The sequence below is a fragment of the Scyliorhinus torazame genome, chromosome 1 (genome assembly GCF_047496885.1).
Source record: "Scyliorhinus torazame isolate Kashiwa2021f chromosome 1, sScyTor2.1, whole genome shotgun sequence".
In the NCBI taxonomy this organism is placed as follows: Eukaryota; Metazoa; Chordata; class Chondrichthyes; order Carcharhiniformes; family Scyliorhinidae; genus Scyliorhinus; species Scyliorhinus torazame.
In genome coordinates, this window is record NC_092707.1 from 247,203,910 (window position 1) to 247,226,947 (window position 23,038).

General features: G+C 45.2%; 1 protein-coding gene across 3 annotated transcripts in view; it reads left to right on the plus strand.

Annotated features, from left to right (window-relative positions):
- LOC140420246 (son of sevenless homolog 1-like) overlaps positions 1–23,038 on the plus strand; it is a 450,340-nt gene that overhangs the window by 369,617 nt on the left and 57,685 nt on the right. For all 3 annotated transcript variants that reach the window (XM_072504285.1, XM_072504288.1, XM_072504295.1), the window contains exons 11-16: positions 79–160; positions 2,450–2,572; positions 14,935–15,038; positions 15,148–15,370; positions 16,171–16,290; positions 17,284–17,446. In XM_072504285.1, the coding sequence (XP_072360386.1) occupies positions 79–160; positions 2,450–2,572; positions 14,935–15,038; positions 15,148–15,370; positions 16,171–16,290; positions 17,284–17,446 (815 nt within the window). The remainder of the gene's footprint in view (positions 1–78; positions 161–2,449; positions 2,573–14,934; positions 15,039–15,147; positions 15,371–16,170; positions 16,291–17,283; positions 17,447–23,038) is intronic.

The window sequence follows — 23,038 nt, forward strand, 5'->3', positions numbered from 1 at the left end:
TGCAGGAAAAGAAAATATTTTTCTTTTACAGGTACCATGTTAAGATAATAATGCTTAAAATACTTTATATTTCTCTAGACCCAAACTTTGTTAGGACATTCCTCACAACGTACCGGTCCTTCTGCAAGCCCCGAGAGTTGCTAAGTCTTTTAATTGAAAGGTATGCTGTTGTAATGTACAAACATTTTTTCTAAAGTAGAAAATAATAGTTCATTATTAGTGTATGAAAGTTTCCCAAAAAATATATATATCCTCTAATTGCAATAGATATGCAAGACCAAAATCTTTAGTGAGCTGAGAGTATTTTTATAAACCAATATATTTATAAACATAAATGTCCAACATTTGAAAACTTAAAGTAACCACATATGCTACTGTAGAAAACTTCAGAAGTTGGGGGGAGAAAAGCTATTCTGTTAATGGCTTATTTGTTGTCCACAGATACTTGAGATTATAGAACATGGCTTTCCCTATGATATCTGTATCTGAATTGAACTGATGGCGGTGCTTTGTTTCTCATTAAGATTTCCAGTTTCTCCGAATTGTTTTATTTAGACAGGCATTGAAAATATTTGTGGATAAGCTTTGGGCCAGACTGCTTCCACTTTTGCTGTATCTTGAATGAGTGTTTTCTGGATTACAGACTTTGGGGCTCGTCAGGGAGACTTCTCTGACCCATGTGGTCTATCTTGAGGTACCCAATATGCACATGGGGATGTGAAACTGTTGCTCAAACTCCACATCTCTTTCTATCTTTCATTTTTATTTCTCTTTTCTTGGCCTTTCTCCTTTTAGTATTTTAGTTGCTGTCTGCCTGTACTTTTTCTTCGTTTAATGTTTTTGTTGTAGCACAGTGGTTAGCACTGTTGCTTCACAGCGCCAGGGACCCAAGTTCGATTCCCAGCTTGGGTCACTGTCTGTGCGGCGTCTGCACATTCTCCCCATAGCTACATGGGTTTCCTTCAGGTGCTCCTGTTTCCTCCCGCACGTCCCGAAAGACATGCTTGTTAGGTGAATTGTACATTCTGAATTCTCCTTCGGTGTACCCGAACAGGCACCGTAGTGTGGCGACTAGGGGATTTTCACAGTAACTTCATTGCAGTCTTAATGTAAGCCTCCTTGTGACACTAATAAAGATTATATTTGTTCAATTGGTTCCTTTTCTCTTTATTTACTATTCTGCATCTGTTTTTGCTTTAGCCTATGCTGACTCTTCTTTTTTCTTCACCGATCTCTTGCAAAATCCCAATCAGCCTACCCTGAAAGCAATTGGGAGTAGTCAGGAGAGTGCAGAGAAACCGGAGGGTGGAATTGAGCATAGTTTGTCAGCCCTGAGTTGGTGTGCTGTGTGCACATCGGGGCTGAGCTGTATTGGAGTAATGTGGCAAAATGTTGTGTCTGGTAATTTAGGAAAAGTATCAGAGGTTCTGTCTGTTGATTTTGTATTGGTGGAGTGGGAGAAATGCTGATGTGATAGGATGATGGATAGGGAGATTTGATTTTTAAAAAGTGGTTTCAAAAATTGTGAATTGGTTGTGCATTTTGTAAATTGAGCATTTTATTTGTGCCGTTACTTTTGTGACTATGAAGTGGATGGGTGATTAATTATGGTGGCTTGAACTTTAGACAATTTTGGTCAAAAAATCTTTTGAGAGGGTGGCATGTGGCACAGTGGTTAGCACTGCTGCCTACAGCGCTGAGGACCCGCGTTCGAATCCCGGCCCTGGGTCACTATCCGTGTGGAGTTTGCACATTCTCCCCGTGTCTGCATGGGTTTCACCCCCACAACCCAAAGATGTGCAGGGTAGATGGATTCGCCATACTAAATTGCCTCTTAATTGGAAAAAAAAATAATTGGGTACTCTTATTAAAAATAAAAAAAAATAAAAATGTTTTTAAATCTTTTGAGCGTGGATGACTGTGTGGAATTTGCTAGCTCAAGGAATAGTTGCGGCAAACAGCATGGATGCATTTAAGGGTGAGCTATATAAATACATGGGGAAGAAAGGAACAGATGTATATGTTGAGAAGGTGAGCTGAAGTAAGGTGGATAGAGACTTGGATGAAGCATAAATACCGACATAGACCTATTGGGTTGAATGGCCTTCGTCTGTGCTGTAAACCTCTGCAATTCTAGAATTGTTCTGTGCAGTCTGATGGATTATAAGTGCAGAAGAAGCAAAGATATTTAACTAATGATGGAGAAGAAAGTTAATGAATGTGACTGCAGTCATGACATGCACAATGTTCACACCAGACCATTTATTCTCTGGATAATTAAATTCTGATTACTAGCAAATTTAGTTATGTTTGCTATCAGCTTACAATTTTATGGAGTGCATTACCAATGTAAAATATCTTATTTGATCAAATCAATTATCAAGATTTGTGACACTCTTTTCAATGTACTTATTTTGATTTTATATTTTTGTACTGAATTTAATGTCAGATTTGAGATTCCAGAGCCTGAGCCTACAGAAGCTGATCGGAAGGCAATGGAGCATGGTGACCAGCCTCTTAGTGCAGAATTAAAACGTTTTAGGAAAGAATATGTTCAACCTGTGCAGCTTCGGTAAGTAGCATTTCCTAATATTGCGAACATTTAACAGTATGAGGTGCCTGAGTATTCTCAGTAACTTCTAAAGTGATATTTCAACAACATGCTAAATCAGATGTATTCATAAAGTTTTACAGAATTTACAATATTTTAAATATATTGGTTTGTACGTATTTGATGAAGTATGGGTTAAAACCCTGGGTTTGATCCTCTGCCACTGGCGGGTTGGGCACAGGTGGTTAAAATGAACGTGTTGCCGCCAATTCTGTTTATTTTCCAATGCCTGCCGATTTTCCTGCCAACGGCATTTTTCAAAGAGATTGAAAGAATGATTACCTCGTTCATATGGGATGGGAAGATGGCCAGAGTTAGAAAGGTGCTGCTAAAGAGGGGAAGGCAGACAGAGAGTTTGGGTCTTTCGAACCTGATGTATACTGGGCGGCGAATGTGGAGAAGGTGCGGAGCTGGGTCAGAGGGGTTGATTCCCAGTGGGTCAGAATGGAGGAGAGTTTGTGTAAGGGGTTGGGATTGAAGGCGCTAGCAACAGCGCCGCTCTCGATGGCCCTGGGGAAATACTCAGGGAGTCCGGTAATAATAGATTAATTGAGAATTTGGAGGCAGTTTCGCCAACTTCGGGTTGGGGCAGGGTCAAGGGAAATGCCGATTCGGGGGAACCACAGATTTGAGCCAGGGAATTGGGACGGAAATTTTCGGAAATGGGAGAAGAAGGGGATTTAGACACTAAATGATTTATTTCTTGGGGGTCGGTTGCAGGATTGAAGGAGCTGGGAGCTAAGTATGGGCTGGAGCAGGAGGAAATGTTCAGATACTTGCAGGTTCGAGATTTTGCCAGGAAAGAGATACAGAGCTTCCCGGTGGAGCTGGCCTCCACATTGCTAGAGGAAGTGCTGACGACAGGGGGACTGGAGAAGGGGGCAGTGCCGGCGGTTTAGGGGGCTATTTTGGAAGAGGAGAAGGCACAACTGGGAAAAAAAGCAAAGTGGGAGGAAGAGTTGGGAGAGGGTATGGAGGAGGGGTTCTGGTGTGAGGTGGTCCGGAGACTGAACACCTCCATTTCATGCGCGAGGTTGGGGCTGATGCAGCTGAAGGTGGTATATAGAGCACACCTCACAAGGGATGAGGATGAGCCGGCTCTTTGAGAGGGTAGAAGATGTGTGTGAGCGTTGCGGGGTGGGGCCCCCGCAAATCACGTTCATATGTTTTGGGCCTGCCCAAAGCTGGAGGATTACTGGAAGGAGGTTTTTCGGGTAATCTCTAAAGTGGTGCATGTGAAACTGGCCCTGGGCCCTGGGGAGGCCATATTCGGGGTGTCGAGCCGGCTGCGGTTGGAAACGGGTGCGGAGGCAGATGTTGTAACCTTCGCCTCATTGATCGCCGGAAGGAGGATCCTGCTGTGGTGGAGAGCAACCTCTCGACCCTGCACCCTGGCATGGCGGGGGGACCTGTTGGAATTCTTGACTCTTGAGAAGGTTAAGTTTGAACTGAGGGTCTACAATTCATGGGCGTTATTCATTATGCACTTTCATGAATTGGATAACATCGAACATGAAATGAAATTAAAATTGCTTATTGTCACAAGTAGGCTTCAATGAAGTTACTGTGAAAAGCTCCTAGTCGCCACATTCCGGCGCCTGTTCGGGGAGGCTGGTACATTAGTTGGGGGGGGGGGTTGTGAGGGGGAGGGGGACTGTATGTGTTAATAATGACTATGGGTGATTCCTGATTCCCTTTTGTTATTTGTTTATGTTAACATGCGTGCAGCTTTTTGGGGGTTGATGGGAAGATGGGATTTTTGTTGTTGATATGGGGATTTACATTATATTCGTTAGTACTTATTGTTGGTGGGTGCAAATGTGGGAGAAAATGTGAAAAAGGAGAATAAATTTTTTTTTTTTAAACCCCGGGTTAGAGTGTGTTTGACTTCTGCAGTCAGGTTTTGAAAGATTCTTAGGTTGAAAGACAACAAAACCTTTGGGAGCCAGAGGTGGAATTAACCATTGTAAAAAAACTTGGGCGAATGCAATTTTGTTTTTATTAATTAGGATATTCCCTGGGGATTTAATTAGTTTTCAGCTTGGTGGGATGATGCCATTGCTGGATGGAACTAAAACATCAGGCATTTTGGGAAGGCATTTTCAGCTCAGTTCTGTTCTGGATGAAGCTGGGACTGCAAGTCAGGTTTTACTCTCTGCAGTTTGGGTAAAAAGAGATAACACTCTGGAAAGCAGTGTCGACATCTGAGGACAAGCAGAAGCTGAAACAAGCCAATTTAAACAGCTTTTGAAGACATATAGCCAGAGTTTCTGCATGGGTCTGACCGGAGTTGAAACTTTTCTGGAAAGCAGTGTTGTGAGATCTATTTCTCAAAGATTAACTCTGCCAAGCAAATATTCCTCTGTACCATTGGTATTAGAGTTTGATTGAGAGCTGAGATGATTTATTTTCTTATTGTTTAAGTGGGTATAAAGCAATTAAGGGTATTGTATTCACTGTATTGAGTACTATTGTTTATGGGGTAATTGTAAGCTATTTTCTGAGGCGGTGTTAAAGATTTTAATACCATAAGACCTTAAGACATAGGAGCAGAATTAGACCATTCGGACCATCGTGTTTGCTCTGCCATTCAATCATGGCTGATCTGTTTCTCATCCCCATTCTCCTACCTTCTCCCGTACCTCCTGATCGCCTTATTAATCAAAAACCTATCTACCTCCGTCTTAAAGACACTCAGTGACTTGGCCTCCACAGCCTTCTGCAGCAAGGAGTTCCACAGATTCACCACCCTCTGGCTGAAGAAGTTCCTCAGCATCTCAGTTTCAAAGGAACGTCCCTTCAGCCTGAGGCTGTGCCTTTGGGTTCTAGTCTCTCCTACCAATGGAAACATCTTTTCCACGTCCACTCTACTTAGGCCTCTCAGTATTCTGTAGGTGTCAATGAGATCCCTCCCTCTGTCTTCTAAACTATATTGAGAACCAGAGTCCTCACCTGTTCCTCCTATGACAAGCCCTTCATTCTTGTGAACTTCCTTTGCATCCCCTCCGTGGCACCAAATCCTTCCTTAGATACGGGGCCTGAAACTGCTCACAATATTCCACATGGGGTCTGACCTGAGTCTTATACAGCCTCAGCAATACATCCCTGCTCTTGTATTCTAGCTGTCATGGAATGAATGCTGACATTGCATTTGCCTTCTTAACTGTCAACTGAACCTTAAGAGAATCGTCAACTAGGATTCCTAAGTCCCTTAGTGCTTCAGATTTCCGAAGCCTTTCCCCATTTAGCCTAAGCCTCTGTTTTTCCATCTGCCACTTCTTTGTCCACTCTCCTAGCCTGTCCAAGTCCTTCTGCAACTCAACACTGTCTGTCCCTCTACATACCTTTGTATATTCTGCAAACGCAGCAACAAAATGCTCTCAGTTCCTTCTTCCACATTGTTAATGTATATTGTGAATAGTTGTGGTCCCAACACTGACCTCTGCGGAACACCACTAGTCACCGGCTGCCATCTTGAAAAAGACCCCTTTATCCCCACTCTGCCTTCTGCCAGTCAACCAATCCTCTGTACATGTCAGAGGCTGGTTTAGCTCACTGGGCTAAATCGCTGACTTTTAAAGCAGATCAAGGCAGGCCAGCAGCACAGTTCAATTCCCGTACCAGCCTCCCCGAACAGGCGCCGGAATGTGGCGACTAGGGGCTTTTCACAGTAACTTCATTGAAACCTACTTGTGACAATAAGCGATTTTCATTTCATGTCAATACCATGTCCCTAACACCATGGGCTCTTATCTTATTTAGCAGCCTCCTACATGGCGCCCTGTCAAATGCCTTCTGGAAATTCAAATAGATCACACCAATTGGTTTTCCTTTGTCTTACTTCCTCGTTACCTCTTCAAAGAATTCGAAAAGATTTGTCAGGCATGACATAGACATAGACATAGAATTTACAGTGCAGAAGGAGGCCATTCGGCCCATCGAGTCTGCACCGGCTCTTGGAAAGAGCACCCTACCGAAGGTCCAAACCTCCACCCTATCCCCATAACCCAGTAACCCCACCTAATCCCCATAACCCAGTAACCCCACCCTACGGGCAATTTTGGACACTATGGGCAATTTAGCATGGCCAATCCACCTAACCCGCACATCTTTGGACTGTGGGAGGAAACCGGAGAACCCGGAGGAAACCCACGACTAGAAGTGGAGCGGCGGAAACCGAGGCTTTGGAGCAGCGGCAGAAACGAGGGGGAAAAAACAAGGGGAGGAAATACCTCCCCTTGATGAACCATGCTGACTTAGCCCTATTTTGCCATGCACTTCCAAGTACCCTGCGATAACCGGCCTATAATTTCTCATCTTCTGCCTCCCTCCCTTCTTAAACAAGGGTGTTACATTAGCCATTTTCCAGTTCACTTGGACCCTTCCTGCCTCCAGTGATTCCTGAAAGATCACCACCAATGCCTCCACAATCTCCTCGGCTATCTCTTTTAGGACCATGGGGTGTAGTCTATCCGGTCCAGGTGACTTATCCACCTTCAGACCTTTCAGTTTTCCCAGCGCCATCTCCTTAGTGATGGCCACTACACTCTCCTCTGCCTCCTGACTCTCTTGACTTTCAAGTCTGCCACTGGTGTCTTCCACCATGAAGACTGAGGCAAAGTACCTATTCAGTTCCTCTGCCATTTCTTTGTTCCCCATTACTACTTCTCCACCCTTATTTTCCAGTGGTTCAATGTCCATTCTTGCCTATATCTTACCTTTTATATCAAAATATCTCTTGCAACCTTCTTTTATATTACTAGCTAGCTTACACTCATCTTTCATCTTCTCCCCCTTATTGCTTTTTTAGTTGTCCTCTACTTGCTTTTAAAGACTTCCCAATCCTCTGGCTTCCCACTAATCCTCGCCACATTGTATGCTTTTTCTTTAGCTTTTATGCTGTCCCTGACTTCCTTATTAGCCATGGTTGCCTCGTCCTCCCCTTAGCATGTTTCCTCTTCCTTGGGATAAATTTCTGTTGTGTTCTCTTGAAAACCCCCAAAAACCTCTGGCATTGCTGTTCCACCGTCTTCCCTGCTAGGCTCACCTTCCGATCAACACTGGCCAGCTCCTCCCTCATGTCTTTGTGTTTACCTTTATTCAATTGTAATACCATTACATCTGATTCCAGCTTTTCCCTTTCAAACTGCAGGGTGAATTCTATCATGCTGTGATCACTGCCCCCTAAGGGTTCCTTCATCTTAAGTTCCTTAATCATGTCTGCCTCATATTGCCTGTTCCCTAGTGGGCTCTACCACAAGCTGCTCCAAAGAGAAACATGTTTTGGACATTCCACAAATTCCTTTATAAAAGCAAATTAGGCTTCCGGTTGCGGCGATGCGGAGCTAAGTCGCACATTTCGGCAGCTCCCGCTAGAACGGACCTTTGGGCTCTCCGGAGGAGCCCCAACGGAAATGTTTTGACCAAATCCCGTGTGGGAAGGTGAAGCAAGGTCCCTCTTCCGTCGTGTATGGAGGGGACTAGAAGTGGAGCGGCGGAAACCGAGGCTTTGGAGCAGCGGCAGAAACGAGGGGGAAAAAACAAGATGGCGGAGGGCGGAGATCGAGCAGCATGGGGGCCGGACCAGCAGAAGTTTCTCAGGCGCTGCGTGGAGGAGCTTAAAAAGGAGGTGCTGGCGCCAATGCTGTTGGCGATCGAGGGGCTGAAGGAGACCCAGAAGGCCCAGGCGGTAGAGCTCCGAGAGGTGAAGGACAAAACTAACAAGAACGAGGACGAGATCTTGGGCCTGGCGGTGAAGATCGAGGCGCTGCACAAGAGGTGGGCCGAGAGATTCGAGGTCCTGGAGAACAGGACGAGGAGGAAGAATCTCCGGATTCTGGGTCTCCCCGAAGGAGTGGAGGGGGCTGGTGCCGGGGCGTATGTGAGCACGATGCTCCATTCGCTGATGGGTGTGGAGGCCTCTCCGAGCCCCTTGGAGCTGGAAGGGGCTCACCGGGTCCTGGCGAGGAGACCCAAGGCTGATGAGCCGCCAAGGGCGATAGTGGCAAGGTTCTATCGCTTCGTGGACAAAGAAAGTGTTCCGAGATTGGCCAAGAATGCAGTAGATGGGAGAATGCGGTAATCCGAGTCTACCAGGACTGGAGCGCGGAGGTGACAAAGAGGAGAGCTGACTTCAACCGGGCCAAGGCGGTGCTGCATAAAAAAAGGGTGAGATTCGGAATGCTGCAGCCAGCGCGACTGTGGGTCACGTATCAGGACCGACACCACTATTTCGAAACGCCAGAAGAGGCTTGGACCTTTATCCAAACAGAAAAATTGGACTCGAACTGAGGGACTGTGGTTGTGGGGGAGATGTTGACTGTATACAGGGTTGTAAATATGGGTAAACAATGTTTCACGGGTGGGATGATGGATGGGGATGGGGGAAGAGTTTTTGATGGGGGGACAGTGAGGAATGTGGGCGTCGGTGCTGGAGGGAGGTGAGACCCGGGGATGGGGGAATTGGGATAAGGCCGCAACAGGAGCTGCGCCACGGGGCGGGGCTGGCTCAGGAAAGCGCGTGCTTTTTCCCGCGTTAGGGAGGGTGGGGGGATGGAGGAGCGCAAGGAGGAGGAGGGATTTCCGCACGGCGGAGGGGGGGGGGGGTCAACGGGAAGGCGGGGGAAGCCGGGGTCAGCAGGAGTCAGCTGACTTACGGAAGTATTATGGGGGGAGCAAAAGAGCTAGATTTGGATCTAGCGGGGGCGGGGTCGACGTCAATAGGGTTGCTGCTGCATTGGCCGAGGGGGAACTGAAAATGGAAGAGGTGGTCGGGGCGGGGGTCCCCGTCTGGGGGACTGGAGGGTGTGGGAGACGCGGGCACGGGACTGGCCTAAAATAGGAGATGGCTAGTCGGAGGGGGGGGTAGCCCCCCAATCCGGCTGATCACGTGGAATGTGAGAGGCCTAAATGGGCCGTTTAAGAGGGCCCCGAGTGTTCGCGCACTTAAAGGGACTGAAGGCAGACGTGGTCATGCTTCAGAAGACACATCTGAAGGTGGCAGATCAGGTCAGGTTAAGGAAGGGATGGGTAGGACAGGTGTTCCATTCGGGGCTGGATGCGAAGAATAGAGGGGTGGCATTACTGGTGGGGTAGCGGGTGTCGTATGAGGCCAAGAACATAGTAGCGGACAATGGAGGCCGATGGTGAGCGGTAGGTTGCAGCGGACGGGGCGCTGGAGGAGAAGTTTGGACTACCCCCGGGAAACGCTTTCAGGTACATGCAAGTGAGGGCGTTTGTGAGGCGGTAGGTGAGGGAATTCCCGCTGCTCCTGGCACAGTGGATTCAAGACAGGGTGATTTCGGGGGTATGGGTCGGAGAGGGCAAGGTGTCGGCGATATACCAGGAGATGAAAGAAGAGGGGGGGAGGCTTTGGTAGAGGAGCTGAAGGGTAAATGGGAAGAAGAGCTGAGGGAGGAGATTGAGGAGGGTCTGTTGGCTGATGCCCTAAGTAGGGTTAATTCCTCTTCCTCGTGTGCCAGGCTTAGCCTGATACAATTTAAGGTTGTTCACAGAGCGCATATGACGAGGGCGAGGTTGAGTAGGTTCTTTGGGGTGGAGGACAGATGTGGGAGGTGCTCAGGAAGCCCGGTGAACCATGCCCATATGTTTTGGTCGTGCCCGGCACTGGATGGGTTCTGGAGGGGAGTTGCGAGAACTGTATCTAAGGTGGTGAAAGTCCAGGTCAAGCCAAGTTGGGGGCTAGCATTATTTGGAGTAGCGGACGAGTCGGGAGTGCAGGAGGCGAAAGAGGCCGGCATTCTGGCCTTTGCGTCCCTGGTAGCCCGGTGAAGGATCTTGTTAGTGTGGAAAGATGCGAAGCCCTCCAGTGTGGAAGCCTGGATAAATGGCATGGCAGGGTTTATCAAGTTGGAGAGGATAAAGTTTGCCTTGAGAGGGTCTGTGCAGGGGTTCTCCAGGCGGTGGCAACCGTTCCTAGACTATCTCGCGGAGCGTTAGATGAAGTTCGGTCGACAGCAGCAGCAACCGGGGGGGGGGGGGGGGGGGGGGGGGGGAGAGAGAGAGGAGGGGGGGACATCTCTTTTGAGGGGGGGAGGGAAAGAGGGAGGGATGGGGAAGGTTTTTTTTTCTGGGGGCATCTGAGCAAGAAAATACATAAATGATCCGGAAAACTGATATGTAAGGGAGGAATCCAATGTACAAAGTTCTGTATCATATTGATTTGCCATGTTTATGTCTTGCTATGTGAGTTTTCTTTTCTTTTTGTTACGGGGTGGGGGTTTGGTATGGTTGAAAATTTTGTTTAAAAATTCTTGATAAACATATTTAAAAATAAATAAATAAAAGCAAATTACTGCGGATGCTAGAATCTGAAACAAAAGCAAAATATGTTGGACAATCGCAGCAGGTTTGACAGCATCTGTGGAGAGAGAAGGGAGCTAATGTTTTGAGTCTGCATGACACTTTGTCAAAGCTCTGACAAAGCTTTGACAAGGAGTAACCCAGACTCAAAATGTTAACTCCCTTCCCTCTGCATAAATGCTGTCAGACCTGTTGTGATTGTCCAGCATTTTCTGCTTTCGTGCCGCAAATTCTTTTCTCGAGATCTGCTACCAACCTGATTGTCCCAGTCCACTTACTTATTAAAGTCCCCCATGATTATTGTAATATTGCTTTTCTTGTATGCCCTTTCTATCGCCTGATATATTTTCTACCCCACATACTGACTACTGTTAAGGGATCTGTAAAAAACCTACATCAGGGCCTTTTTTCCTTTGCAATTCCTCAACTCTGCTCACATAGCTTCTATGCCTTCCGACTCTATGGGCACAATTCTCTGGAAAGATTTCGAAGTGTGGTAGCAAGCAGAAACTGGCGCGAGCTTCCCGCCGCTCAGCCCGGCAAGGCCGGAACGCTATTCAACATTAATTGGTCCACTTAACGAGGCCCCACTGGCTTCACGCTGCAAATAAAGGCTCGGCAGACAATTCGGCGTACCGCATTCGCCAGCTCCTCACGCTAACAAGGTCGAGCAGCACTTGAACAGCACATGCGCAGTCAGCCCCACTCAGCTCACAGCCATGGTGGCGAGAAGACCGGCCCTAAGATTTGGCGTTGTGGGCCTGGGGACGATCTTGGATGCGGTGGAGTCCTGGAGGGGTGTCCTGTTCCCCTGAGGGTCTTGGAGGGTGATCCACAGGGCAACCAGTGCCACCTGGCAGCAGCCATCAGCTCGGGAAGCGTGGCCAGGAGGACTGGCCTCCAGTGTCGCAAGAAGGCCAATGACCTACCGACCGGGCAGCACAGGTGAACTGACACCAATGTCCCCTCCCGTGACCTTTCCGCCCCCACGCAAGCATCCCCCCCCCCCCCCCCCGCAATTTGGTCCTCCAGCCGACGACCAGCCCACCCTACCCTGCCTCCCATGAGACCACCTCAGAGGAGAGCTCTGAAGATGCCACGATCAACACATCACAACTGTCATCCCTATCCTCCACCTGCGCAGATACACACACCTTGTAGGGAAATGTTAGTGGTCAGGCTTCTGGGGCACAATCTGGTGAGCACCACACAGTTGTTGATGTACATCAGGTGAAGGCAGGAATGCCCAGGCGAGACAGCAGTCGGAGGTCTGCTGGATCCCAGGACCTAGCTCAGTCCCAGCCAGATGTTGAGCCTATGGAACAATATACCTGGAGCTGTTGGAGATGTTGGGTAGCAGCCGAGGGAGATGACAGCGACACTCCAGCAGGTCCTTAGCTGGTTAGAGGAATCCCAGAGGCTACGGGCACAGGAGATGTCGCCAGCAATGCGTGGAACTGATGCTGACACTGCTAGGGGTGGCGACCGCAGTGGAGAGCCTGGTGCATGACGTCGGCAGCACTAGTGGAGGTGTCCAAGGCGTGATGCAGTCGGTAACAGCCTCAGCTGAGGGCCTCGGCAGAATGTTCGACTTGCTGGGGGACGTGACCCAGTACCATGCTGACCTTGATGAGGTGCTGCGGACGTGATCCGCTCTCAGATGGGAATGGCTGAGGCACTGAGGAGTTTGTCGCAGGAGGGCATTGCCGAGGCACTGCAGAGCATGTCCCTGTCACTGGGGCGCATCACTGAGGGCGTCGACACAACGGTGCAGCATCGGGGAGCCACCAGGGTTGGCAGGGCCTGATGATGCGGGGGCAGTTGGGGCTCTAACCAGCTGACCTTCTGTCCCGAGGTGAGCCCTGGGGCCCTGTGGGCACAGAGCGGGAGGAGAGGGTTCTGGGTGCCAACCTCGACACGTCCCATGGAATGGGGTTGGTGGCCACCAGCTCCCCCGAGTTTCACCCTGCATCTCAAAGTCAGCACATGGGACAGGGCGGTACGGCTGTGCATGTGCCGCCGACAAATGCCACCAGCCCCAGAGCGTCCAGAGGACGCCCACCTGGGGCATCGAAGGCCACGGGATGTGGTAAGCAGCTGGTATCCATCTGCAATGTACATCCTGGGGACACACCTAGATGGAGCTGTAGATCAAGGAAGGCTAAGCACATTGAGGATCACTGTGGCACCGGGGGAGGGGAGGCGAGGGTGGTAGGGGGTGGTGGGGAGAGAGGGGTGGCACCATAGGGAGAGTGGGCCATCGTTGGACACTTATGACACATTTAAAACCCTTGACCACAACCAGTATGCCGCCTCTCACTTTCTTCCGCAATGCGGGCCGACCTCCGAACCCTTGGCATCTCGGTAGCACAGTGGTTAGCACAGTTGCTTCACAGCTCCAGGGTCCCAGGTTCAATTCCCTGTGTCTGTGCGGAGTCTGCACATTCTCCCCGTGTCTGCGTGGGTTTCCTCCGGGTGCTCCGGTTTCTTCCCACAGTCCAAAGATGTGCAGGTTAGGTGGATTTGCCATTGTAAATTGCCCTTCGTGTCCAAAAGATTTGAGTGGGATTACTGGGTTATGGTGATAGGATGGTCTTGGGGTCTTTGCCCAGTATCCTAGCCATTGTTGGTGTCTGGTCTGGGATCATAATACAGCACAGAAAGAAAATTGTGTCTGCGGCGGCTATCAAGCACCTATCTATTTTCTACAATCAATAAAGTCTGATGAAGAAGTCGTGTGATTGAACACATTTGACACCCATGTCTGGCAACAAGTCTGTTCCATTCTGATTCCAGGGGTATAGCAGCGAGCCAGAAAACAAACACACACTCTACTAATGTTCTGTTCCCTAAACAATTTGGGAATTTTCATCCTGTGGCGAAACTCCTTCCCACTCCATCACAAATTATTTAATTTACCTTGGACATTGGCTTTCAGCTATGCTTGTCAGTGATGCATGCTCTTTCACATTTGGGGAAGGAATTAATACTTGCTCATGCCCTGGCATGTTGAGAAAGTCCATTTCTAGTTGCAGTGCAATTATTGTACACCTACTTGACAAATAGAAACTAACGATCTCCATATTTCAGAGCCTCAAGTTTCTTGTCATAAAAATCTAATTTAGAATCAGTAGGGTATCTTACATTTTAAGTCGCCATATTAGGCTTTTTCAGGACTGTTTGTCCCTCACTTTCAGTGAATTGTACTTCAGGTCAGGACCAACCTTGTCATTTCAAAAAGCTGTAAATATCAGCAGAGCGTTGCATGTATGTATTGTGTCTGATGGTGGTAGTCATTTTGTTGCACTAAAACTGAATCTGCTCTCAAGCCTTCTCTATTTATATTACCCAGTGAAATCACCTATGTCTCATGGGTCAATTTTGCCCTGGCTTTCATAAGTGGAGCCCATCAGGATTTTTGTTGCATCCTTCATCATCCATGGCTTAGTAATGGGTGGCACAGTTACTAGCAGTCTGGAGATCTGTGCAGAGAGTACTTGGACCTGGAACTTTGAGCCCCTCAATCCAAGTATTCCATTTGGCCTTGTGTGACATTAGGACTGGGATCTGTTACAATTACCTAATTCAACTTCATAATCAGGAAACAACTTACTTGTGCATGGTTCCTCATACAAAAAGAAGACATCTTAGATTGTGAATAACTATAGAATGACCCACAGCAGTGATGCATCACTCTTAGTTTTGCACTGTAGGTTTGTTGTCGATTATGCATTAATTTATGGAGTGTGACTTTGACAGCTTACTGTGACGGTGTTATCTTTTGATACATAAATGTCTCAAAGTATTACGGTCAAAGATTCTATGGGTGTGCTAATATTTTAAACTGCCAAAATGTGAATCTTATCACGTTCTTAGCCAGTTAAATACAATAATGCACAATAATTACACAGCCAACTGAGCATTGAATGGTAATAATGTGAGAGCTGGTTAAAGTTTCCCCCAATTTTTTTTAAACTTTTGTTTTATTGCATCCTTTCAAGAGTTCTGAATGTATGTCGACACTGGGTGGAACATCATTTCTATGACTTTGAAAGAGATGCAGAGTTACTATATCAATTAGAAGAATTCATTGGGACAGTTAGAGGTGAGGAGCCCTGAACTACAGAAAATTTGCAACTTTAAATGTGCAAAAGCTGCAGTGTTTTATTAATGGAGTGTGTTTTAAGTAACTTAAATACTGTTTTATGATGCAGGTAAAGCCATGAAGAAATGGGTTGAATCTATCAGTAAAATCATCCTAAGGAAAAAGCAGGCACAAGCAAATGGACCATCGCATGCTATCACATTTGAAAGTTTGCCCCCTTCTATAGAATGGCACATAAGTAGAATTGGTCAAGTTGAAGCATTTGACCTGCTAACTTTGCATCCAATAGAAATTGCACGACAGCTAACTTTATTAGAATCTGATCTTTACAGGTAATGATTTTACTGGCATGAATGCCATGTGTTAAGCAGTAATAAACCATTTGTTAGGAACAAATAAGCTTTAATGAAGGCCTGCCTTGTCTACCTTGTCCCTCGCCTGAGATGTGGTGATCCTCAGGTTAAATCACCAGCAGTCAGCTCTCCCCTCAAAGTGTTTTATCATTTTCCAAAGACAATCGTTGATGACTTAGTCGAGCATTAAAGCTTTAACCAACTTTTTTCTGGTCGAGGTATTTGTTTAAGAAATTCTTTGTGCAGTTCATAGAATCACAGAATCTCTACAGTGCAGAAAGAAGTCATTTGGCCCATCGAGTCTTCACCAACCCTCTGAAAGAGCATCCTACATAGGCCCAATTCCCCGCCCTATCCCCGGAAGTCCACCTAGCCTCTGGACACTTAGGGGCAATTTAACATGGCCAATCCACCTAACCCGCAGATCTTTGGATTGTGGGAGAAAACTGGAGCACCCAAAGGAAACCCACGCAGACATGGGGAAAATGTACAAACGTCACACAGGTGGCCATCCGAGGTCGGAATCAAACCCAGGTCCCTGGCGCTGTAAGGCACCAGTGCTAATCACTGTCCCACCGTGTTGCCCTCGTTGCTTTAAGCGGTGAAAATGCTTTTTTGGAAGATTTATCAAACAAAATTATCTGATAAAGTTTGAACTGCTAATTAATATTTCAAGTTTAATGACATGGTGGTAGTTTTCAAATTATCTTTCCAGGAAACATGACAGGTTTTACTTAAGTATAGAAATGATTCATGCTTTTGCTGTATCTTGATTTTAGAGCTGTCCAACCTTCAGAACTAGTAGGAAGTGTATGGACAAAGGACGACAAAGAAATTAATTCTTCAAACCTTCTCAAGATGATACGACACACTACTAATCTCACTTTGTGGTTTGAAAAGTAAGGAATATATGTGTATTAACATAGTTGATCTTTATTTTGTGTGAGTATCATGAATGGAGGGGATACCTCAGATGAAGTAAAATTTGAGATTATGGCTGGATAAAGTGACACTGCTTATGTTACTACTTAATATTAAGACCAAATTTGACTGAGAATTTTGTTTACTGAAAAGTCAATGCAACCTTCCTTTTGTTGATTAGGAGGTTGCCTGGCTTCAGTGCATAGTAGAAAGGCAAAATGGGCAAACTATTTTGAAATATGTATGTCTTAATTTAGTTAGTGCTGTGTAAATATTAAACAGTAAAACATTATGTTTGTCAACAAAACCTGATTCTAAACCTGATATTTTCACAGTAACATCATTGCAGTGTTAATGTAAACCTACTTGTGACAATAAGGATTATTAATTATTAATATTATTTTCATTAAAATATAATTGTCGCTTGATAGTAGGAACTTTAATTGTGCTTAAAAGAGAGACATGTTGCCTTAAACTCATCAGGACAAATGCAAGAATGCCAAATTTCAAACAATGACATTGATGAATGCAAGACTAAAAGCTTCAGCAACATGTCTCTCTTCACCAATATTCAAGAAAAATAAGTCATCGTTAATATTAAAATCTGAACTATTTTCAGTGCTTCACTTTTAATGATGTTCAATGTACATTGGATTTTCTGTTTGCACAGAATATAATTACGTTGCTTGTAAATTTGTCGTGAAGTTATTCTGAAAGTTTTGGCTGCACATTTCGGATGGTATTTTCTTAAAATCTTTTAATAGTTTCATTGTTTTTCAACAATTAGTTTTCAATCATATGCTGTATGACTTTAAAATAAACCAGTCTCTAGCCTTCCTGTGACATTAAGCAGATGGTCAAAGTTATAACAACATCCAAGCTGTAAATAAGTGTTGCTTCAAGCTCTCCCTTGTATTTACTCAGACTGTAATACACATAAGTGATAAGTTCATTCATCTTTTAATTTTCAGATGCATAGTAGAAACTGAAAACTTGGAGGAAAGAATAGCCGTTGTCAGTCGAATAATTGAGATTCTGCAGGTTTTCCAAGAACTAAACAATTTTAACGGAGTTTTGGAGGTGGTCAGTGCCATGAATTCATCTCCTGTTTATAGACTGGATCACACATTTGAGGTATGTGGTTAAACCAGATGTACAGAATTGCTTGAAGAATAGCAAACTTTAGTGTCATGACCATGGAAGACCACCTCAAAGTGGTCCATGAACTAAGAATTTGTGTGTGTTTGTATGTTAGCCCCCTTTTAAATTGCAAGTCGTTCAATTTAAAAATAACCAACAGCAAAGCTTTTGCCTTAAACAAAATAAAGGTTAGTTTATTACAAAACACTGCTGTAAGTTATTTAAGTAAAAATAAGAAAGTTGCTAACTGAATACATAGATTAAATGTGGATGAAGATAAAAGATACTTATAAATGTGAAATTGAAATTCAGATCAGCCCTTTGAGATGTTATTGCAGATCTGTGGCTTGTAATTGAAGGGCTGGTTGCCTGAATCGAAGGGTTGAAGTTGAAGAGTTGTGTTCAGCAGCTGCGATGGCGCCTGTAGTCAGATAATTGGAGTTGCGGACCAAACAGTTCTGTGGTTCCAGCACTTTCTGATTGCCGTGACACTTTATAACCGAACAGAAGTTGAGTTACGGGGCGGCACGATGGCTCAGTGGTTAGTACTGCTGCCTACGGTGCTGATGATCCAGGTTTGAACCCGGTCACGGGTCACTGTCTGTGTGGAATTTGCACAATCCCCCCTGTGTTTTTGTGGGTTTCACCCAACAACCCAAAGATGTGCAGGTTAGGTGGATTGGCCACCTAAATTGCCCCTTGGAAAAAAAATTCAGTACTCTAAATGTTTTGGTTTTTTTTAAAGTTGTTGATTTATGAATACCCTCTTAGCCCTCCCATGGACAAGAACTGTCTCGGATGATGGCTCTCCTTGTTCTTTCTCTGCATAACGGGCTGTTCTCAGCCGGCCTTTATACATTCAAAAACTCAATATGGCTGTTATCCCAAACTGTCAAATCATGCTTTCATTTTAGGTATTACATTGCTCCAGGTCTGGGGTATAGTCCCATCCGTTGTCTTTCAGCTGATATAATTAACCTTTAAAAAAAACTCATCCATTAATTTTAATGGCTCCCATTCTTCCAGGTTGGGTGGGATAGGAAATAATTATTCACACCTCCAGGGAAACCATTATCAATGAATTTCTGTTCACACTTGTGAAAATGCATTGAATTTTCAACGGTCCTCATATGCCTGGATACGTTTATTTGCAATTCACTTGGAGCCTTCTGAAAGCTTGACAACATTGTGGTTGCAAAAAGGCCAGGTGACGTTTGGCAAGCATTTTTATAGTTCCTCTTGTTCATTTAAAAGAAAGATTTGCTTTTTTACCAAATATATAATTGCATCTTTGTGACATACGCAAATAAAAGAAGGATAAAAGAAAGTAATATTGTCATTTCAGTTGCTCCTGCATATGACCAGCGCTCCGATATTGCCCTTCCCATATTTTCACTTGTGAACAAACACATTTCTACACTGAGAGAAAATGGAGTGCAAGTAGTGGCACATTACTTAACATGTGGGGAGTTTCAAAAAAATACAGCAGCTGAAAGTGATCATTCCTAATTGTTAGATTATGGTGCATTTCGTGTGTAGAATACCGTACACAGAATGGAAATGAGCTATAATGAATAATAATCCTTTATTCAGTGAATACAGTTAATAGTCTAGTTAATTGTGTATGTTGTACTGTCTGTGGAGTTTGCACATTCTCCCCGTGTTTGCGTGGGTTTCGTCCCCACAACCCAAAGATGTGCAGCGTAGGTGGATTGGCCACGCTAAATTGCCCCTTAATTGTAAAAAGTGAATTAGGTACTCTAAATTTTTTTTTTTTAATTGTGTATGTTGTTGTGACCGCAACAGGAGAAAATTGTTATTTCTTCTCTGGAGCCGGACAAGAACAGTCAATTGCAGGAGAGTAATGGAGGAGGCAGAGTGGGTAGAGAGGCTTCATAAACACCCACTGGATGTCGCAAAACCTGAATAAGAACCGAGCGGTTCTGCATTCACACCAAACCGTGCCGCGGCAGCAGCTGCCTGAGTGGGAGGCCCCGAGTTACCAGCCACCATCTTTATAGGGGGCATGTGCAGCAGGACGCATGTGCGGTCATCCTGCTCCTGCAGCAGTTCAGGAACAAGGCTGATCGACACAACTAGGGATTGACAATATCTGCTGCTCTTGTTAGTGACACCCAAATCCCAAAATTGAAGAAACAAACACTCTTAAATTGAATGGACAGTATCCGTTTACCTGGTCTCTCGCAGAATCTATCTCCCTTGACAGTCTCACACTGGAAATTGTTATTCAAAGGTCCAGGCACCATCTATTGAGTGATAAACAGAGCTAGGAGAAGCAGGTGTCTGATCTGCTGTCAGACTGCAAGAAAACTCTCAACAACAGTGGCTGACAAATGGTGGTCACAGTTCGCATGGTAGCACAGTGGTTACCACTGTTGCTACACAGCACCAGGGACCCGGGTTCAATTCACGGTTTGGGTCACTGTCTGTGCGGAGTCTGCACATTCTCCCCATGTCTGCATGGGTTTCCTCCAGGTACCCCGGTTCCCACCCACAAGTTCCTAAAGACGGGCTTGTTCGGTGACTTGGACCTTCTGAATTCTCCTTCCGTGTCCCCAAATAGGCGACAGAGTGTGGCGACTAGGGGATTTTCACAGTAAAGTCATTGCAATGTTAATGTAAGCCTACTTGTGACACTAATAAAGATTATTGTTATTAGGGTGGTGCAGTGGTTAGCAATGCTGCCTGAAGATGCCGAGGACCTGGGTTTGATCCCCGCCCAAGGTTACTGTCCGTGTAGAGTTTGCACATTCTCCTGTGTCTGTGTGGGACTCACCCCCACAACCTAAAGATTAAAAAAAATAAAAAAATTTAGTGTACCCAATTAATTTTTTTCCAATTAAGGGGCAATTTAGGGTGGCCAATCCACCTAGCCTGCACGTGTTTGGGTTGTGGGGGTGAAACCCACGCAAACACGGGGAGAATGTGCAAACTCCACACAGACAGTGACCCAGAGCCGGGATCGAACCTGGGACCTTGGCACCGTGAGGCTGCAACGCTAACCCACTGCGCCACCTTGCTGCCCCCCCCCCCCCCCCCCCCCCCCCCCCCCCCCCCCCCCAGCCCAAAGATGTGCAGGGTAGGTGGATTGGCCACACTAAATTGCCCCTTAATTGGGAAAAAAAAAGAATTGGGTACTCTAAATTTATTTTTTAAAGTGTGTATCTTGTTTTGCTCTGTTTTTCAGCATTACAATGTCATAGGGAATATCATAGAAAATATGGTTTGAATTTCGCGATGTTAACCTGAGCTTTGATGAATTTTTATGCAGCCTTTGATGGGTGGATGCAAGCTCATGTTTCCCAGAAGGCACGTTTCTAGTCTCAGCTATGGAACATGCTAACCAAAAGTTCAAACTTATTTTTATTATTCCAGTTATTCTAATAATTAGAGGACTGTTTGCTTGATATGTCTATCTAAAAATATAAATGATAGCAAAAACAATTCACAAACTTTTCATCAACAATAATAATTCTAATCAAAACAGGTCAGGTTTTGGAATCCTTTAAAGAATCTACTGCAGCGACTTACAATTATAAAGCACCGGTAACTTAAAGAAATGTCCGAATGTGTTTCAAGAGTGTTATCAGATATGATTTGACATTGTCACATAAGATAATTAGGAGGTGATCAAAAGCTTGGTCAAAGAGATTGATTTTAAGGCTTGCCTTATGGAGCAGAGTCAGGTAGAGAGGTTTATGGAGATATTTCCAGAGTTTGAGACCTAGACAGCTGAAGGCACAAGGAAATCATGGATGAAAAGAGCTCCGATTCGGAGGTTTGTAGGGGTGGATGAGGTTAGAGCAACAGCAAGGGGTGAGGCTATGGAGAGTTTGGAACAAAAAATTAAGAATTTAGAAGTCTTACTGAATGTTGCTGATCTGGCAGCTAATGTAGGCAAACATGATGGGTGAACAGGACTTAGTACAAGTTAGAATATGTGCAGGCAAGTTTTGGATAAGTTCAAGTTTATGAAGGATCAAATGTGAGTTGGTGGCCAGGGAAACCTTTGAATTGTTGAGCCTGGAGGTAACAAGAGCACAACAAGATTGCTGAATAAAATTTATGTAGTGGATGTTGGATTCAGGAATATCAAAAGGACCATTCTGAAGTACCTCACAAGTGACCGATGACCAAAATGAAAGTTAATGCACATTGATGCTAAAAATGCAAATGTGATTGGAAAATGAAACAAAGTGAAGAAAAAGGATCTGGATGTGATAGGTGTCCAAACTGTAGTACATAATAAGTAAAAGTGCATTCAAACACAAGCAATCGAATTCAGAGTTTTTGAGACCTATTCTACTCAATATACCATTGAGCCAGCTTACATGTCATCTTTAGCATCACTTCAAAATGGGAAACACCTTAGCAACATTAAAGGTGCTATGTAAATTCAGCCCAAGTTATTCCATAAAATGAGAAGCAAAGGAAGTATTATTGGCCACTTAGAACATTTAATAATCACACATCTAGCGTATTGTTTACATCTATGGTCACTGTACTTGAGATGAAAGTGAAATGCGCCACAGTCCTAGAGGACGGACTATAGGCTGCACTCCCCTTTAAGAGAGAGCTAACTGGTGATGATTTAACATGAGGGTCACCACACCTCAGTTGAGGGACAAGGTTGAGAAGGCGGTGCGTTTGTGAATACACTCAGTCAGTACGGGAATTGAATCCATGCTACTGGCGTTGCTCCGCATCATGAACCAGTCGTTCAGCCAACTGAGCTAACCGATGCCCTTGTTCTTAAGAGGCAATGGAAAGAATTCGGGGACCACAACAAAATTAACTTAATTTGGCTGTATGAAAAGATAAAAATTAATTCCGTATTTTTCAACAATACTCGATTTAAGAAGAGGAGGAAAAGCTTTAAAATAACCAAGGGACTACATTTGAAGTAGATGGGTGTTTTGTACAAAGTTCGGATGGGAAAACTAGAGGACATGATTATAAATTAAGAAGTTCTATTTGGAGTGGTGTGTGTTTTCTTTGTTATGTATAAAATGTTTTTTAAAAGTGATTATAAATTAAGATACCATAGGGGTGACTGGGTGGTACAGTGGGTAGCACTGCTGCCTCACGGCGCCGAGAACCCGGGTTCAATCCCGATCTGGGTCACTGTCCGTGTGAAGTTTACATATTCTCCCCGTGCCTGAGTGGGTCTCACCCCCACAACCCAAAGATGTGCAGGGTGGGTGAATTGGCGACACTAAATTGCCCCTTAATTGGAAAATAAAAATTGGGTACTCCAAATCTTTTTTTTTAAAGAGAAAATTAAGATACCACAAGTTTTTAAAAAAAATTTAGTGTATCCAATTCATTTTTTCCAATTAGGGGGCAATTTATTGTGGCCAATCTAACTAGCTTGCACATCTTTGGGTTGTGGGGGTGAAACCCACACAAACGCGGGGAGAATGTGCAAACTCCACATTGACAGTGACCCAGAGCTGAGATCGAACCTGGGACCTCGGCGCCTTGAGGCAGCACTGCTAACCACTGCGCCACCGTGCTGCCCAAGATACCACAAGTTGACCATGGTTTAGGGAATAACGTCTTAAT